The sequence below is a fragment of the Ranitomeya variabilis genome, chromosome 1 (assembly GCF_051348905.1).
Source record: "Ranitomeya variabilis isolate aRanVar5 chromosome 1, aRanVar5.hap1, whole genome shotgun sequence".
Lineage (NCBI taxonomy): Eukaryota > Metazoa > Chordata > Amphibia > Anura > Dendrobatidae > Ranitomeya > Ranitomeya variabilis.
Window position 1 is genome coordinate 898,491,411 of NC_135232.1, and position 20,001 is coordinate 898,511,411.

The 20,001-nt window shown below is 44.4% G+C and overlaps 1 protein-coding gene across 1 annotated transcript in view; it reads left to right on the forward strand.

The window, feature by feature from the left end:
- The first annotated feature begins 213 nt into the window (after positions 1-213).
- The window catches only part of ARSJ (arylsulfatase family member J), a 174,500-nt gene continuing 154,712 nt past the window's right edge, over positions 214-20,001 (forward strand). Inside the window, exon 1 of the mRNA XM_077278695.1 lies at positions 214-984. Coding sequence (XP_077134810.1) covers positions 653-984 — 332 coding nt within the window. The 5' untranslated portion in view covers positions 214-652. The remainder of the gene's footprint in view (positions 985-20,001) is intronic.

Sequence of the window (20,001 nt, forward strand, 5' to 3'; positions counted from 1 at the left end):
CCTCTTTAGGCAGCAGGAAGGGGAGCAGGTTCCCCTGACACCTCGGTCATTCGGCACTTCTTAGAGAGGAGAGGACAGCAGAGAGGAGGTATCCACTCCGGTGACTGGCTACAGGGCTGACATCCATCATAAGTTTCTGAAACTTTCTGTACCCTCACCCTCCTCTCACCAGGGACGGCTCCTTCCCCTCTGGCATCGTGCAGTAAATGAGTTCAGTCTGCAGGCTGCATGGGGAGAGGACAGAGTGAACTTTATGCTTTAATTAGATGAGGGGGTCCTGATGGGGCTTAGCCTGGGGTGATCTCTCCACCACAGGTTACTGAACTAGGGAAGGCTGGAAGAAAGGGACATGCTGCATGTGTAACCGCTTTGGGGGCATTGCCAAAAACGCCCAGATGCTCAGAGTTCATGCTTCAGAGTCTTGCAGCTGGGAAGTGCAAGGAAAGCGAACTCCTTCTCTTCTGCTATGTGTGTGAGAAGAAAGCCGTCCATGTGGAGCTGCTGGGCTGCAGAAGTGTCAGAAGTGCATGGAGCTGGCTAGGGGATTCACCAGCACTGGGGTGGGGGTGGGGGAGAAGCCCTCCAGATGGACAGCAGCACACTGACCACAGGGCAGCACATGGCTGGGGGAGTATGCTGGACTGACCGCTGAATGGGGCAGGGGGGCTGGATGACAATGTTGGGGGCACTGGCTGCTTTCTCTATGGTGAGCATCATGACCTATGGATATCTGTCCTGGGGCAATGGAAACCAAAGCCTGGAAGAAAGAGAGATCGTGCACCTAAATGTGGATGAGCAGATTGGACACCAACCTCATATCATATTCATTCTGGCTGATGATCAAGGGTACAGAGATATTGGATACCATGGCTCTGAGATCAGGACCCCTACACTGGATAAACTTGCATCCGAAGGAGTAAAACTTGAGAACTATTATGTACAACCCATCTGCTCACCATCAAGGAGCCAGTTCATCACTGGGAGGTAAGTGCTGAAATGGTGACAACCCCTAGCACCACTGCAGACTTTCCAGCCTTCCTCTAGTAATACACTATGTGGATATTTGTATAGACTATAGGTAGAGCACTGTTGATATCAAGTTGATGTGGGACTACAAATCCCAGCATATCTATGTAACAGGCTAGAGAGCCTGTTATTTGTCATTACAAAGCACAAGCAGAGGCACAATGTGGTCACAATTCCTGCCTTCAAGCATTCTCCACAAGACTGGTTTTATGTACTTGTGCCATGCTTTTAGGCGTAAACAATACACAACAATAGTTAGTGTTAAATTTGTTTTGTTACATTGTAAGCACCCTGATCAGTCATGTAATTACTGTCCTGTTACATATCTTTCTGCTTCTAGGAACAATACTATAAGTTGTACGGATGTACTTGCACAGGAAAACATTGTAAAAAAATGTGTCATTTATACTTTCAAGAGTTTACCAGCAAAAGTAACTCACACTCTGGACAAATGCTTAAAGGGAAACAGGCATTACACTCATGCTGCGTGAACCACAAGCAGCAGGAAGCACAGCCTGGCTGACTAAGTGCGACTAGGTATATTTTACTGTGACACCCTGCAGTGGTTCAGAGAAAATGTAGCTTGAAAAGTCCATTCCAGATGATTGTCAAGTCTCCTGTCAGCCAACTAGAATGGCGCTGGCAAAAGCCAGTCCGGGACGTCATCGGTGTAGTCAAGTCTCACACTAAGTCCACGGTCAGCTTTTTAATAGCATTTTCTCTGAAATGACACAACTTTTGGAAGGAAACCATACGTGACAGCAATAGCACAGCCAGGCTCTGATTATAGTGACAGACGACTGTATTTGTGGTCAAAATATCAGATCGCACTCAGACCAATGTTATTCTATGGGGCCATGTATATGCCCGGTTGTTATTCCTTGGGTAGAGTCTGTCCAAAGAAAAACAATCGCAGCATGCAATAGTTGGATTGCACTTGGCCATGCAAGTCAATGAGTCCGTGGAAACCATCGGACTGCATTCAGATAACATCCGAGTGTAGTTTGATCTTCATGGACTGACAGAATGAAGAAGGTAGACAATTTATTTTTCCATCTTCTCCAGAGCCAAGAACATCAGATCACACTGGATTGGAGCATAATTGGACCGATTTTCTTGAATGAGAGAAAATACGGTTGTGCAACCTTAGCCTTCAGCAAATTTCCTTCATGAGTATTTGATGAGTTTTTGATAATGTAGATTTTCTCCACCATTTCTGCACCTATTAGGTAAATTAGGTTACTTGCAATTTTTCTTTACATTTTTGAGTATATTTTATACATGAGGTTTTTTGCGTTTTTTTTCTTTTGGTTTTTGTCTCATGTTGGTATGTTGTGTTTTAAATAAAGCTGCTTTGCTTTGGATACTATCTGATAATTAGCTTAACTGGATTATGTGCATTTTCAGAGCATTTTCTGTGCAGAAATGCACTAAAAATGTTTATGCCTTTCTTACCTGCAGACGTTCTTCATTCCATTTAAGTCTATTGGGAAAATCGAAATTAAAACGCATATTTGTTGCTAAAAAAAAAATTGTCATGTTGCGCATTTCAAAACCGCACCACAGATCAGTTTTATGCTGTGTGCAAAAACAGACAGCACAGTGGGCATGAGAGAATGAGATTTCAGTATATGCCCTCCACTTTTACCGGCTATAAATTGCAGTTTTGCTCAGCATCAAAACCTCACCAAATTCTCATTGTGGGAGCTTAGCCTTAATGTCGAAAATTTGGGAGATACAGTATGAGAATTTTGTTGTACATTTTGGAGAGTGCTCATTAAGACCTTAAAGGAGCTTTCCCTTTTGGGACATTTATGGCATATTGGTAGGCTATGTCATTAAAGAGGTTGTCCTTAAAGAGCTTTGCCCACTAACTTTATCGTTGATGACCTATTGGTCAGGGTCCGACACTCAGTACCCCCCCCCCTGCTGCTCAGCTGTTCTCAGTTTCGGCGACCGCCAGCTAGAAAATCTCAATTGCGGACCTCCTCTGACTTCTGGGTACTGCACATCCGCCTCCTATTGAATTGAATTGGAGGCGGATGAGCAGTATCTGGCCTTGGCCACTAATAGAAGATGGACCAGCTCTACAATTAAGTAATGGAGGTGCCAGGTGTCAAACCCCGACTAATCAGACATTGAAGACGTATCCTAAGGATAAGTCATCAGTGATAAAGTAGTGGACAACCTACTTTGACCTGCATGAGTTTTGAGGAAGTTGATCTGGCAGTATCAGGATGCACAGGTCTCACCAAACATTTCTATAGCTGTGAAAATTGCCAGAAATGTCCCAGACTGGACAATATCTTTAAAGAGGACCTATTACTTGCCATTAATATGTCATTTTTTTACCTGGTGTAAATGTGGTGGTTCTCCTAAACCTAGTGTTGTTGTTTTTTTTCCATGCGCCTCTCAATTACTGAGACATAAGCCACCTTTTCTTGTATGTAAACCTAGTCTTTTTAAAAAAGTGGGCATACTTTTCATCTGTCTCCTTGAGGACTTCACCCAGTTGGGTAAACAGAATTAGGCTGGGGTCACACTTGCGAGTGCAATGCAATAAACTCGAACGAGTCTCTCGCATCAACACCCGGCACTGCCGCCGGCACTCGGGACCGGAGTTTGCGGCTGCATGTCTTTCTGTGCAGCAGAACTCTCCAGTCCCAAGTGCCGGCGGCATTGCCCGGTATTGATGCGAGAGACTCCCGCGAGTTTATCGCATTGCACTCGCAAGTGAGACCCCGGCCTCAGAATTAGCATCTGCCTCTTGGAGTCATTGTCTTCCTCTGGATCGACATGTTAGTGTATAGGTTGAAACTTGAACTTGATAAACGTATGTCTGCTTTCAAGCTTAAAAACTATGAAACTATCAAATATAAAAAAGTGGTGACCATAATTCAGGAATGGACGGGCACTTGAACAAAAGAGAAACAACACCAGATTCTGGAGAACAGCGACATTTGCACCAGATAAAAAGTACATGTTTTTGTCAATTTTCAGGCGCTTTTCAAAATATCCTTGAGTCACCCATCAGGGTCGTGGGATATTCGGTACCGGGTCCGTTACTTAAAGGGACGTGTCACGGCGGCGGTGACCCGGTTCGTGGCCATGGGTGCCCATGTTAAGGGGATAGCCTTTAAAGGGATTTGTAAAATAATAACTGTTTGTGACGCCACCTGAGGTATTCGGTCAGGGATGACCAACGCTGCATAAAGGGGTGCTCTGGGGTGATGTTATGGCAGCCAGATGGTATAACTTCCCACAGGTGAAGACTGTTCCCAGGGCTTCCGGTGAATAGATGAAGGATGGTGAGTGGTGCAGTAAAGAACGAAGGATGCAGTTGTGCAGTCTTTCTACCTGGTTTACTGATGGTAGCAGGTAGCCACAGTCCAGGGCACCAGATCACAGGTACAGGCAGGGTCTGGCCGGCTTGGAAGCGAGTTCAGAGTCCAGCTTTATCAGGTGGAGTTAAAAGCCTTCCTTCTAGCGCTGTGTTGTTATAGTCCCTTATTGCCTATGGCTTTGTACCAAGGTCCTCTCAGTTATCTCTGTCCTTTGTGTAAGTAGGACACAAACCCGTATGACAGGTGACTCGAGCCTTTTTACAGGGTCTCTATAACGACCCGGGCTCTATGTGTCACTGTGTCTCCTGGGTGTTAGGGCGAACAGGTGATAATCCAGCTGTCCTGCCGGTTTCTTCTATGTGTCTTAGAGTCCCACAAAAGCCTCGGTCTTCCAGCTACCAGAGACTGCGCTCAATCAGGGATGTAGCCCAGTCCCAGCTATTCTCCCCTGTTGTCACACTCCTTTGCTTTGCTCTCCGGCACATTAGCTAAGGGCTGTTCTTCCTTCTGTATCTCGCTATCTAGGAGCAACAGCACCTCAGGCTGTACGGCCCCTCACCCGTCCTTCTGCCTCAGACTGCTCCAGTCTGCTGTCCGGCACCAACTCCTTAAATCTTCCCAACTGCCTAGCAACTGCCTAGCAACTAACTCCTCCTCCCAACCAAAGAGAGAACACCTTCTATGATTTTGGGTGTAAAGCTCCCCTCTCTGGCCTGAAGTCAGAATGGTGTTGTATGTGCTAATTACCTGTTAAGAGGAATCTTCCATCGCTTCCAAGTGTGACATCACTCTCCCTGTGAGGAAAGCAATGCCACTGTGACAACCAGGACCCTGGGGCGTCACATCCTTATTTAAAAGAGTTGTCCGGTACAAAATGATAAGTCCGCAGTCCCTTTGTGGGACTTCAGACTTATGAATTCCCCAAAGCGCACACTGTGCACTGCAGGGAATCACTGGTTTTGGAGCCGGGAACGAAGGGTACTTTTGTGTTATACATACTCCCGGCCAGAGCACATCTTGTGGGCATGGCCTCGTACAATATAAGTGTATTGGAGTGAGACCACACCCACTAGTCGGGTTCTGGCTGGGAGTATGTATAACATATACATACCCTCTGGTCCCAGCTCAGAAATTGGCTAACCCCTGCAGCACACAGTACACACACTGAGGGGATTCGTATGTCTGCAATCACTCTGGAAAGGACAACCCTTTAACATGTGACTAGCACTTTTAGTGACTTTTTAAATGTAGTTTTGTACTCAATGTAGATTTTTTTGCCCAGTGGTTTTTAAGTGCTATGGAAAAGTCTATGGGAAATACAACAGAAAAAAAGCCATTCTTATGGTCGGTTTCAATTAAACTTCCCCTCATTAAAGGGAACCTGTCACTCCCAAAATCGAAGGTGAACTAAGCCCACCAGCATCAGGGGCTTATCTGATAGATAAGCCCCCGATGTATCCTGAAAGATGAGAAAAAGAGGTTATATTATGCTCACCCAGGGGCGGTCCCGGTCCGGTTCTGGTCCGATAGGCGTCGCAGTCCGGTCCGGGGCCTCCCAACTTCATCAGATGACGTCCTCTTCTTGTCTTCCTGCTGCGGCTCCTGCACAGGCGTACTTTGTCTGCCCTGTTGAGGGCAGAACAAAGTACTGCAGTGCGCAGGCGCCGCGCCTCTCTGACCCTGACCGGAGCCTGCGCACTGCAGTACTTTGCTCTGCCCTCAACAGGACAGACAAAGTACGCCTGCGCTGGAGCGTGAAGACAAGAAGAGGATGTCATCGTAAGAAATTGGGAGGCCCCGGACCGGACCGCGACACCCATCAGACCGGACCGCCCCAGGACCGCCCCTGGGTGAGTATAATTATATATAATCTAACCTCTTTTTCTCATCTTTCAGGTTACATCAGGGGTTTATCTACAGCATTCCAGAATGCTGTAGATAAGCCCCTGATGCTGGTGGGCTTAGCTCACCTTCGATTTTGGGGGTGACAGGTTCACTTTAATCATCATAAACTAAAAACTGCATTTTATGTAGTGCATTTCATTTTTCATCATAGCTTGCTGGAAACCAGCCTAAATGCGGAAATTATATCTCATCTACTACATTTTGCTGCATTAGATTTCTTTTTATAAGGGCTCGCTCACACAACCATATTAAACGGATGAGAAGATGGAGACATTTTCATCTTCGTCTTCTCCTCACAGTGAGCTCCCATTCTCGCATCCAAGAGAATCACATCACACTATGCTGACACTCTGATCAAGCGTTAATCAGAATGTAATTTGCATAATTGGTCCGATTATCTTAGATGAGAGAATCTGTGGTCATGTGACCCTAGCATAATGTTTATATTTTTCCTTACCTGTATAGGGCAATTTGGAGCACTAAATGATGCCCATGTTCTTAGCAAATTAGAACACACTGCCCCAAAAATAGGCTAGCCAGATGCTTTATAAAGGGGGAACACATGCTTGAACCAATGGAAAAACTGTTTTTAATGACTCTCAGATAGTCTCTCCTGACAGTCTTTCCTTAATACACCTGTAAAAAGTAAAACAAAACAAAAAACAACAAAGAAACCAAAAATGACCTGTTATTCTTTGCATACCTGGAAACAGCAGCCCTCTATCTTACACAGTGCAAATGCAAGTGTTAGTGGTAGATAAACAATATGTGGGGCTACTAGGACCCTTCTGATGTCCACAGGAAGAAAAAGATCCAGTTTGGTCAACTCTGATATCCGTGCCCAATGCTAGAAACTGAGATTATTCATTACAGAGGCTGAAGGTTTCTCTAATGCTAAAATTATTCCCACTGAAAAAAGTGCTGACATATGCAATTATGGGGATGAAAAGACGAGACTGCGGAGTTAATTACGTTTGTGTAGTTTTGAGGCTCCTTTAAATTGGTTGTATCAGATCACCATGGTACATGAGAAAAGCTGATGTGATCCCTTTTACTTTTTTCTCAGGATCAGCAGTGTTTCCATGAGTCGGACCCTCACAAATCAGCAGTATTGGATGAGCTTGTTTCTTTAACTACAAAACAAAACTACAGTTTAGATTCATATAAGCTTTGGAGATCACCACTGTATTATCCCTCTTAATTGAAAGCAATTTGCCATGGTTTATTTCTTCTCCTTGCACTTCAGAGCAGAACTTTTGTCAGCAGATCAGTTCTTCTTTTCCTCCCAGAGAATATAGTTTGCAGAACAGGGCTAGACACTGATTCACCACTAGATCCCTGCACTTCTGAAAAGGAAACGCTTGCTGCTCTGTACGGTACATGATGAGCTCATTAGCTTTTAGGTAACCGAGCGCAATAAATTACATCTTGTGTCTAGCAATCTGCAGAAATGTCTAGGAGCTAAGGAAGGTTTGACATGAAGTACACACAAGTCACAATCTTTAATAACTTTTCCACTGCGACTCACAAATGCAGTCTATTCTTTTATTTTAGCGCTAATAAACTAGTACACACACATTATTCATTATTGTTAACAACATAGAAGACTTCCAGTTCAGTTTTCTTTTAACAAATACAGAGGCTATAAAAAAAGCAGTCTTGCCAGCTGATATTTGATCCAGATGGCAATAGCAGGCACTCTTTAAAGAGCATTAATAAGTCTGGAGGACTGCAGCACAAAATACATTGCTGTACAGAGAAGAGGGTTTTATAGGAAAGATCAAAATTCCTCCCCCTCATTATGGTGCCATTTTTGTCAGTCTTGACTAAAAGATCTAATCTTCTTCAATCCATTGTTTGCAAGCAATACAAGTATATCAGCGAGGGAATTAGACACAATTTATCGTGATAGCCAGTAGTAAAACTCATGGAACCAACAAAGGATCCCATACCGTTTATTTGATAATGGTCAGTGATGTATGCCCTTGGTTAGACAGATAGAACAATGGATAGTTAGATAACCATATCATATAGATATTAGCTATTACTTAAATTGGGCTTCTGATTAGTAGACCATCATGACATGCATTGTACCACATCACAGACCCTACTAATCAGAAGGGGTGCCTAGGATGCTGGCAGGTCGTAGGAGGATTCTGGGAAAGTAGAATAACAATCCATTTGGGAGTTTTGAACCAGAGACTGTAGCAAAACATAGTAAATGTCACCAACCCATATTCATTGGTCTATACTTTAAAGATTTTTTTTTACAAGCCTGAAATAAGACCAAAGTCAGCTCTGACTTATATATGAACTCCGGTCAACAATGCAAACTAAATGATGATACTATTGTAAGTCCAGAATCTGAGAAGACCCTAGTTCAGATCATCCTATGATACCAGCCAACAGCTATTTAAGGAAAAGCAGATCTGGGAAACAGACTTAGGCCAGCGATTGGTGAGAAATATACCTGTCCTCTGGATCATTATACTCTGCCAGAGAGATCTTGAAGACCTGGCAAAGCAAATTGGAGCATAAGTTGTGAGCATCTTTCTTCACTTCTCTATGAGAAAAGGAAGGAATCGTGTCACTGATTATTGATATTCTGACATATGAAAATCTCTGTTAAATAAGCTTTCATAATATCTATTCAATAGGTGACAAACCTGCCCAGAATATTTTTGGAAATATTTAAAAATAAAAAAGTGACAAACCAGCACCTCCTGTTTTGTCTGCCATCTTTTTGTCATATAAGTAAAATAGCAGCCTGTGATGAGGTTTCTATTAGGGCTTGTTCTGATGAGTGTATTATATGGACGTCTACTGAGTAAAAATCCGACAGTGAGCTGACCGACGTAATTCACCTGGCCTGTTCAGATTACTGTTTCTACTCCCGACCATGCAGGAACTATTCTCTTCTGTATCTTGGATGAAACTTGCTTATTCACAAAAAAAATCAGCTCCTGATTGGAACATCCATATTACATTGGATTTTTTCGCTGCCATTATTAACCTAGGAAACTGTATTTGATCATGTCCATTTAAAATGTTGATATGAAGCATGAATGCCATAAGGATGTCACACGGATGGCACATGGATGTGAGATATGGATAAGCAGATGGCACATTGATGGAGTATGGATTAAAATATGGATGAAAATCGTCTCAGGTTTCCAGATGAAAATAGGACGATTGATCATATGTTTGTCGATTTCTCCTAAAAGTGTAATAATAGTAATACCATGTCATAGTTAGGGGTGTAACTATAGTTGGTGCAGGGGTTGTATTTGTTCGGGCCCTGGAGTATGTGGGGCCTGGTTTGGCTTGGCCAGTATAAGAAGACCAATACTATTAAAGACCTGCGAGAGTTGGGGGCCCTATTGGAGATTATGCATTACAGCACAACAGCTTCAACATATGACACTAGCTATCCCTATACCAGTGTGCCCGCCAAAGATATAGAAGAAACATATAATTAATCATATAAATACATAACATAAAAACCCAACTCCAGGCTTCAGTGTCTGGCATCATGAGTGCTGATATATTAGGCATATGGGTCAAAGAGCTTGCTGTCATTAGTCTTCTGATTATTTGCTTGGATGTTAGACCGTAGTCTTTCATACATTTGTCAGCGTAAGAATAACTTTACTCTTTCCACCAAACACATTTTCGGATAATCTCGTAAAACTGGAAAGGTCACTGAAATAGTTTGGCTTTTCAGAAAATCAGGAACATATGGACTTAGTCTTTTCTGTTCAAAAGGTGGCAAATAAGAACATGTGCACAAACATAAATACTGGAATTTTTTTCCATTTCTAAAGCCTATCACCTAGAAGGGACTAAATTTAAAGGGGATAACCGTGACGTTATAAAAAACAAAAAATGTACCTAAGCACTAACAGGCAGGTAATTGTGGTGTGCCTGCCAGGGCCATGGGGTACTCGGGCCGAGACCGACAGGTCTTCGGGGGTTGTCGCGGCAGCAGTGACACGGTCCGTGGCCCTGGGTGTCAAATAAAAATGTTATGTAAAGCGGAAGAAAGTTTATAGGGAATTAGTTTGTGACACCACCCGTGGTGTTCGGCAATAAGGAAATGGCCGACACTGCAGTTCAGGTCCACTGGGGCAGTTTGTGACACAGCTGGGATGGTACTGCTCTCCAAGGGTAGAACTGAGCCCCAGGGCAGTTAAGGTGTTAAAGTCAATGGTGGTGAATGTTGTAGTGCAGGGCAGGTGACTCAGTAAATAATTCTCAAGACACAGCAGAGTGCAGTTTCACACTTTACTAACAGTTCATAGGTACGGTCCCCAGCCGGGTGCTGTGTCCTCCGGGTCTGTGGTCCTGCCAGCTCTCAGGTAATTTGGGGTTCACTTTCCTGAAACTCCCTTTCTTATGTTCATTCCCTGGCCATCTCTCTGCGCTGGCTTCACCCTCCTGCCCTGCATCTCACACACAGTGTCCCAAGCCAGCAGCCTCAGATCCTGTTGGGCGATGTCCTCCTGGTCCCCTTGATCCTATGTCGCTGACTTTTCAGTGAGTGTGTGTTGATGTGGCTGTGGCACATACAGATACCGCAGTCTCCAGCTTGCTAGCTGAGACCTGTAGTTCCTCTACTAGTCTGGGGGCCGGTTCCCCCAATGCGACCTGGTCCTTCCACCCAACTACAGTCCACGTGGATTCGGGTGCCCAGGGTGGATTCCTCACTTCCCTGGCCCCTAGGATCCCTTCCTTCCTTCTCTCAGGAACCTCTCTCTCCACGTCTGCTCTCCTCCACTCCTCACCACCAACTCCTTCCTAACTCACTCATTAACTCCACCTCTAACTGTCAATCTCTCCACCCACACCCTCTACCTAGTCCCCCCTGCAGCCTGAGATGGGGCCCTCCCTCAATAGGGTCTGCCCAGATCCCCTAGCCTTGAGTTGGATGATGTGTGGTGTGGTGATGTGGTGTTGGATGCTAGTATGGGTCTCAGGGAGTGCCCCCTCCTTACTCAAGAGCGAAGTACCACACCTCTGGCTGAGGTGCAGTACCTCTGTGGCGACTTGACCCTCAGGGGCTCCACAATTGCAACCTACAAGCCTGTTGTGCCTGGCACCTGTCTTCCCCAACATGGAGCAGTTACAGACCACTCCCACCGGGGATTCAAAAGCCTCTGCTGATGTCACATCTACAGAGCGGAGGCTTCTTTTCCACTCCGCTCAGTCAATCGGGCAGGAATTCCGACATCATTCTGACTGACAGCCGGACAACTGCTGCCTAACTGGGGGGAGCCAGCTGCCAGTAATGCTCTAAAATGGCAAATTACTGTCAGAATTTATCTAAAAGGAACCCGTCACCTGATTCATGATGTCCAAACCACAGACAGGATAAATCAGAGGCTGGCTGAATGTAGCAGTCAGGTGGTATTATATTTTAAATGTTTTGGTGTTTTATTCCAGGTTCACATTTGTGTTCCGGGGCTTTGCGGAGTGCTGAATACGTCCTCTGTTAAGCCCTGCCTACTTCCGCATACTTCTGCATGCATCCTGCATACTTATCTTTAACATTGGGTATGCAGGACATGTGGATGTATGCGGATGCGTTGTTTTGACGTGCCCACCGTCCGCACAAACCGCAACTTGTTGTTTTCCCGTGCGGTCAGCATGCGCATCAAAACAACGCATCCGCATACATCCGCATGTCCTGCGTACCCAATGTTAAATATAGGTGACCATGATTAAGGCCTTGTCACAGCCCGAAACATGTTGATTCTAGATGTCCACTGGCTGATCTGACTGCATGTAACTATGCTCTTTTATATTTTTTAACTATTCTTCAATAAAATGGAAGTTTTATAATACAAGACCTCTGACTGTGCAGCGGATTCTTCATCGCTGGGTCATACACATTTTTCTCGATTTCAATGTTAAAGATAGGTATGCAGGACGCATGCAGAAATATGCGGAAGTAAGCGGGGCTTAACGGGGGACATACACAGCCCTCCGCAAAGCTCCCGAACACAAATGTGAACGTAGCCTTAGAGATAGTAGTTTATTTTGAAGCTCCATCTAGGGACCACAGTCAGAAATTATTCTAGTCCGGATATGCCTCTAGACAGCTTCTCCCAGCACTGCTTAGATTAGGGAGAAGTCAGATAGGGGCAGAGTCAGACTAGTCTCGGTTTAGGCTTTATGAATCTGGTGACAGGTTCACTTTACATTTTCTGTATGCTGTACATTAAACTAAGCAATTAATCTTCTTCTATAAATAAAAAAATAGCAATGTTCGTTAATGAAGATTAAAATGGAAAATTAGAAAGAAAAATGTATTTTGCCAAAGTTTTTATTTCCCTTTTGAGACTTTTTAATAGTCATTGTTTTCATTAGTAGGCAACCAAAGCTTGCAGTACGTCCTTTTATGGTTTGACAAAAATGACTGAAGTACATTTTTATTGCACCATCCCTTTAAGGCCTATGATGTTAGCCAAAAAAGGGCTGAATGTTCACAATGCACAGAAGCCTGCCAGCAAATTTTAGCAGACTGTCCTCATAGTCCACAGTGTCAAACAAGAAGTAAAACATGTTGTGTGGTCTGATATTTTGGCACCTGTTCTGCTATTTGTCCAAGGTCTGATTACTTAGATTCCAGAGATGTAACTTGCTTATTCTTTTACATATTCTAACAAGTTGTGGAGAATCTTAAAACTGACATTACTAATTTTTAACATTTAGATCCCATCCCAGTTTTGGCAAATAAAACTGTTTACGTACCTGCCACACTACAAGTAGGTTACTACCAGCCTCCCTGTTGGTGTAGAGCAGATAAAGGAATAATGATGGCACCATCTTTGGTGGTTCTGAGCATTGAATGATCTTACATGGTTTTTGCAGGTTAATGTTATTTTTTATTTTAACCCCTTTACTCCCAAGGGTGGTTTGCACGTTAATGACTGGGCCAATTTTTAAATTCTTACCACTGTCCTTTTATGAGGTAATAACTCTGGAACGCTTCAATGGATCCCAGTGATTCTGATAATGTTTTTTCGGGACATATTGTACTTCATGGTAGTGGTAAAAGTTCTTTGATATGACTTGCGTTATTTGTGAAAAAAACAGAAATTTGGTGTACATTTTGAAAATTTCGCAATTTTCCAACTTTGAATTTTCATGCCCTTAAATCACAGAAATATGTCACACAAAATACTTAATAAGTAACATTTCCCACATGTCGACTTTACATCAGTTCAATTTTGGAAACAACATTTTTTTTGTTAGAAAGTTATAAGGGTAAGGGCTCCTTTCCACTTGTGAGATAAACGTCCATGTCTAGCATGTGAAAACCAAGCTGTGGCGCCAGCACTCCAGAGCGGAGAATGCATAGCAACACATGGAGCTGCACGCTCCGCTCTCAAGTGCCGGCACCAGAGCTTGGTTTTCACATGCGAGACACTGACTTTTATCTCGCAAGTGGAAAGGAGCCCTTAAAAGTTGACCAGCAATTTCTCATTTTCTCAGCACTTTTTTTTTATGGACCACATCACATTTGAAGTCACTTTGAGGGTTCTATAGAAGATACCCAAAGGTGACATCATTCTAAAAACTGCATCCCTCAAAGTGGTCAAAACCACATTCAAGAAGTTTATTAACCCTTAAGGTGCTTCAAAGGAATTTTTGGAATGTGGAAAAAAAATGAACATTTAACTTTTTTTTTCCCCCTACAATTTACTTTTTTTCCAAATATTTTTTTATTTTGACAAGGGTAACAGGAAAACATGGACCCCAAAGCTTGTTGTGCAATTTTTCCTGAGTACGTTGATATCTGATATGAGGGAGAAAACCACTGTTTGGGCACACGGCAGAGCTCGTAAGGGAAGGTGCGCCATTTGACTTTTTGAATTGACTGAATTTTCTGGAACAATTGGCGAATGCCATGTCGCATTGGAAAGCCTCTTATGTGCCTAAGCAGCGAAAAAAACCCACAAATGACACCACTGTGGAAACTAGACCCCTCAGGCAACTGATCTAGATGTGTATTGAGCACATTGAACCCTCATGTGCTTCACAGAAGTTTATAATGTTGAGCTGTAAAAATAAAAAAAATAAAAATTTCCCAACAAATATTTTTTCAGCACAAAATATTGCATTTTCATAAGGGTAACAGGAGAAATTGCACCATACAATTTGTTGTGCAATTTCTCCTGAGTACGCCGATACCGTATGAGGGACAGAACCACTGTTTGGGTGCACGGCAGGGCTCGGAAGGGAATGTAAAAATTTCCTAGAATCATTGTCATGTCCAATTTGGAGAGCCTCTGATGTGCCTAAGGGCTCCTACTCACTTGCGAGCAACTTGGATGAGTCTCGCATGTTCAAAACCCGGCTCTGCACCCGGAACTCAGATCAGAGCGTGCGGCCGCATAGGAATACATGCAGCTGCACACTCCGCTCCTCTGTACCAGGTGCAGTGCCGGGGTATTGCCGTGCGAGACTCATCCGAAATGCTAGCAAGTGAGTAGGAGCCCTAAACAGTGGAAACCCCCCAAAAGTGACCACATTTTGGAATATAGACTCCTCAAGGAATGTATTTTGATGTTTTCAATAATAATAATAATAATTTTTATTTATATAGCGCCAACATATTCCGCAGCGCTTTACAACTTATAGAGGGGACTTGTACAGACAATAGACATTACAGCATAACAGAAATCACAGTTCAAAACAGATACCAGTAGGAATGAGGGCCCTGCTCGCAAGCTTACAAACTATGAGGAAAAGGGGAGACACGAGAGGTGGATGGAACAATTGCTTTAATTATTTGGACCAGCCATAGTGTAAGGCTCTGGTGTTCATGTAAAGCTGCATGAACCAGTTAACAGCCTAAGTATGTAACAGTACAGACACAGAGGGCTATTAACTGCATAAAGTGTATGAGAACACGATGCAAGGAACCTGATTATGTTTATTTTTATTTATTTTTTTATTTTTTTTTATTAGGCCACACAGGAATAGTTAGGTTAATGCGTTGAGGCGGTTGGCCACTCTGAACAAATGCGTTTTTAGGGCACGCTTAAAACTGTGGAGATTGGGGATTAATCGTATTAACCTAGGTAGTGCATTCCAAAGAATCGGCGCATCACGTGTAAAGTCTTGGAGACGGGAATGGGAGGTTCTGATTATTGAGGATGCTAACCTGAGGTCATTAGCGGAGCGGAGGGCACGGGTAGGGTGGTAGACTGAGACCAGAGAGGAGATGTAGGGTGGTGCTGAGCCATGGAGTGCTTTGTGGATGAGGGTAGTAGTTTTGTAATGGATTCTGGAGTGGATGGGTAGCCAGTGTAATGACTGGCACAAGGTAGAGGCATCGGTGTAACGGTTGGTGAGGAATATGATCCTGGCAGCAGCATTCAGGACAGATTGGAGCGGGGAGAGTTTGGTAAGAGGGAGGCCGATTAGTAGAGAGTTACAATAGTCCAGACGGGAATGAATAAGAGAAACAGTAAGAGTTTTTGCAGAGTCGAAAGTAAGAAAAGGGCGAATTCTAGAAATGTTTTTGAGATGCAGATAAGAAGAGCGAGCCAGTGATCGGATGTGGGGGGTGAATGAAAGCTCGGAATCAAGGATGACCCCAAGGCAGCGGGCATGTTGCTTTGGAGTAATGGTGGAACCGCACAACACGGAGATGGCAATGTCAGGCAAAGGTAGGTTAGTAGAGGGAGAGAACACGAGGAGTTCAGTTTTTGACAGGTTTTCAATTTTTTTCTCTGGGCTAATAGGAATTTTTCTTTTTTTACAACAAACTGAGGTCCATTTTTTTCCTGAGTGTGCCAATTGCCTAATAGGGAAATATCTTTTCAGGCACAGTGCAAAGCTCTGAAGGCAAGGAGCTCCAGATTTTACTGTTATGGTTTGATAATCCATTATCCTGACTAAATTATTACAAACAGATATTCCAAATCCACTCCTACTTGTTGTGCACCAGCTCCAGAGTGAAGAATTTCTCGAACTGAAAGTGAGAAAATGATTCAGCAACTGCATTGCATTTCTTATCAACCAGTACCTGCTTTCAAGCAAATGTTCCCTTTAAAACATAATAACACTAAAGGTCTAAAGCAATTTAAAGCGAACCTGTCACCTGGTTTGGCCGATATAAGATACGGCTATCGCCTTTCAGGGCTTATATACAGCATTCTATAATGCTATAGATAAGCTCCCAAACCAACCTGAAAGATAAGAAAAATAAGTTTTATTAACCCCTTCCCGACCCATGACGCCTATGTGGCGTCATGGAATGATCGCATCCCTGCAGATCGGGTGAAAGGGTTAATTCCTATTTTACCCGATCTGCAGGGAGAGGGGGAGTTGTACTTCAGCCTAGGGGGGGTGGCTTTGCCCCCACGTGGCTACGATCGCTCTGATTGGCTGTTGAAAGTGCAACAGCCAATCAGAGCAATTTGCAATATTTCACCTATGAAAATGGTGAAATATTGCAATCCAGCCATGGCCGATGCTGCAATAGCATCTGCCATGGCTGGAAATCATGTTCTGGCCCCCCCCACCGCCCCCGATCTCCTCCCCAGTCCTCCGTTCTGTCCGGTACCCCCCTCCGTCCCCCTGTTCGCTCCCCCGTGCTCCTGTCCGCTCCCCCGTGCTCCTGTCCGCTCCCCCCGTCCTCCGATCCCCCCCCCCTGTGCTCCGATCCACCCCCCACCACCCCCTCATCACCCCCTCATACTTACCGAGCCTCCCGAAGTCGGTCCGTCTTCTCCCTGGGCGCCGCCATCTTCCAAGATGGCGGGCGCATGCTCAGTGCGCCCGCCGAATCTGCCGGCTGGCTGATTCATTACAGGTACATTTTGATCGCTGTGGTAGGTTCTACCACAGCGATCAAAATAAAAAAATAATAAATAAACCCCCCCCTTTATCACCCCCATAGGTAGGGACAATAATAAAATAAAGAAAATATTTTTTTTTCTTTTTCCACTAGGGTTAGGGTTAGAACTAGGGTTAGAACTAGGGGTAGGGTTAGGGGTAGGGTTAGGGTTACGGGTAGGGTTAGGGGTAGGGTTATGGCATGTGCACACAGAGCGGATCGGCCGCGGATCCGCAGCGGATCGGCCGCGGATCCGCAGCGGATCGGCCGCGGATCCGCAGCGGATCGGCCGCGGATCCGCAGCGGATCGGCAGCGGATCCGCAGCGGATCGGCCGCGGATCTGCAGCGGATTGGCAGCGGATTGGCCGCGGATCCGCAGCGGATTGGCCGCGGATCCGCAGCGGATTGGCCGCTGCGAATTCGTAGCAGTTTTACATCAGGTTTACAGTACCATGTACACCTAAGGAAAACCAAATCCGCTGTGCCCATGGTGCGGAAAATTCCGTGCAGAAACGCTGCATTGTATTTTCCGCAGCATGTCAATTCTTTGTGCGGATTCCGCAGCGTTTTACACCTGTTCCTCAATAGGAATCCGCAGGTGAAATCCGCACAAAAAAACACTGGAAATCTGCTGTAAATCCGCAGGCAAAACACAGTGCCTTTTACCTGCAGATTTTTCAAAAATCGTGCGGAAAAATCTCACACGAATCCGCAACGTGGGCACATAGCCTTAGGGTTAGGGTTGGAATTAGAGTTAGGGTTGGAATTAGGGCTAGGGTTTGAAATAGGGTTAAGATTACGCTTGTGGTTAGGGTTACGGATAGGGTTAGGGGTGTGTTGGGGTTACAGTTGTGGTTAGGGTTGGGATTAGGGTTACGATTGGGATTAGGGTTAGGATTAGGGTTGGAATTAGGGTTACGGTTGTGTTGCGGTTAGGGTTGTGTTTAGGGGTGTGTTGGGGTTAGGGTTGTGATTAGGGTTATGGCTACAGTTGGGATTAGGATTAGGGGTGTGTTGGGGTTAGTGTTGAAGTTAGAATTGAGGGGTTTCCAGGCGTGCACTACTCCCGGACCCTTCTGAGGTGATGGAGGCTGTAAGCCCACTTTGCAGCCACATGACTTGCCCTGGTACAGGTTCTAGCACCAACTGGCTGGTCTTGTCCCTGACAGAACTTTTATAGTTAGTAACTGCATCACAAGTGTCACCTGACCTGGTGTCTTCTTTTAAATTTTCCTCTGGAAACATAAGTTCCCACCATTAGATTTCTACTACTGTAATTCTTTCATTACTTTCACTTTCTCATTTGACCAGCAGATGGCGATGTTTGCATGTCATTACTGAGCTATGCATCAACTTCAATTGTATTCTCTCTTGTCTACTTGTTTACAATACCATATCATCTCTTTGATTCCCCAGTGTGTTGCTTCATTCCTCAAAATTTGATAAGTGGATGAGATTCTTGTTGGCACTTGACCACCAGTAAGCAAATCATACGCACTCGATCTGGAAATTGAGGTGAAACCAGGATAGTGTGCACGATGCAGAAATGTAGCTCAAGTCCAGAAAACCACTTCAATGCTTCATAACTTGAGTTCCATGGTTTGCTCATCTCTTCACACTTCAATATTGCCCTGTTGATGTGTAATAGACAAATCTATATTTTTCCATGAATCCAAAGTAGGGATTTCTTCTGGGGACATGCCAACATCAGGCATGCTGAATATTTTAAAATCTGCAATGTGAGCAAACTCTGTACAGATTCTACCCCGACATGTGAATTGTACATGAAATACACCATTCACTTCTTTTGTATACAAATTGTCAGAGTATTTTCTTGAAGTTAATGCATGGTGTTCACAGCTGGTGTACCATATTGATACACTAAGACTGTTGTATTACAAAGTAGAACACATTTATGCTAGCTCAGGCCTTGCACAGAGCTGTTGGCAGTTTATAACAGTCGGTAACAATCTAGACATTTATTCATGAATCAGTAGACATTTTTCTTACTGTAGGGGTTTTACTCACTTGGGTGCAACGGGAGGAAAACAGGAGTCTCGTTCCTTTAAAAGTTAATGTGGATTTATTGCTTCATAAACCCCAGAAGCCAAACAGAAAACAAACAGCCTTTAGATCAGGCAAACAAAATACAAAATGTCCATAGCAGAGCTTTGCTCCGCCAGGCCTGTGGGCACACAGGCTGGGTTAGTATCCTGTACTCAGGCTCAGTCTGTGTTATGACCCCAATGGCGAGGGTCTCAGAGATATCAGCAAGTCTGCAAAGTACAAAAATCCAGCTCATAGGGCAGTGGTAACTGGGTTGACCATATATCTACTCCTAACGCCAACCCTAGAAGTAGCCGGGGAACATGCCTACGTTGGTCGCTAGATGTCTCGCGCCAGCCGGAGAGCTAACTACCCCTAGAAGAGGAAAACAAAGACCTCTCTTGCCTCCAGAGAAAGGACCCCAAAAGTAGGATACAAGCCCCCCACAAATAATAACGGTGAGGTAAGAGGAAATGACAAACACAGAGATGAACTAGGTTTAGCACAGAGAGGCCCACTTACTAATAGCAGAATATAGTAAGATAACTTATATGGTCAACAAAAACCCTATCAAAAATCCACGCTGGAGATTCAAGAACCCCCAAACCGTCTAACGGCCCGGGGGGAGAACACCAGCCGCCCTAGAGCTTCCAGCAAGGTCAGGATACAGATAATATACAAGCTGGACAAAAAATGCAAACAAAAACGAATTGCAAAAAGCAAAAAAGCAGACTTAGCTTAATCAAGCAGGAACCAGGATCAGTAGACAAGAGCACTACAGATTAGCTCTGATATCAACGTTGCCAGGCATTGAACTGAAGGTCCAG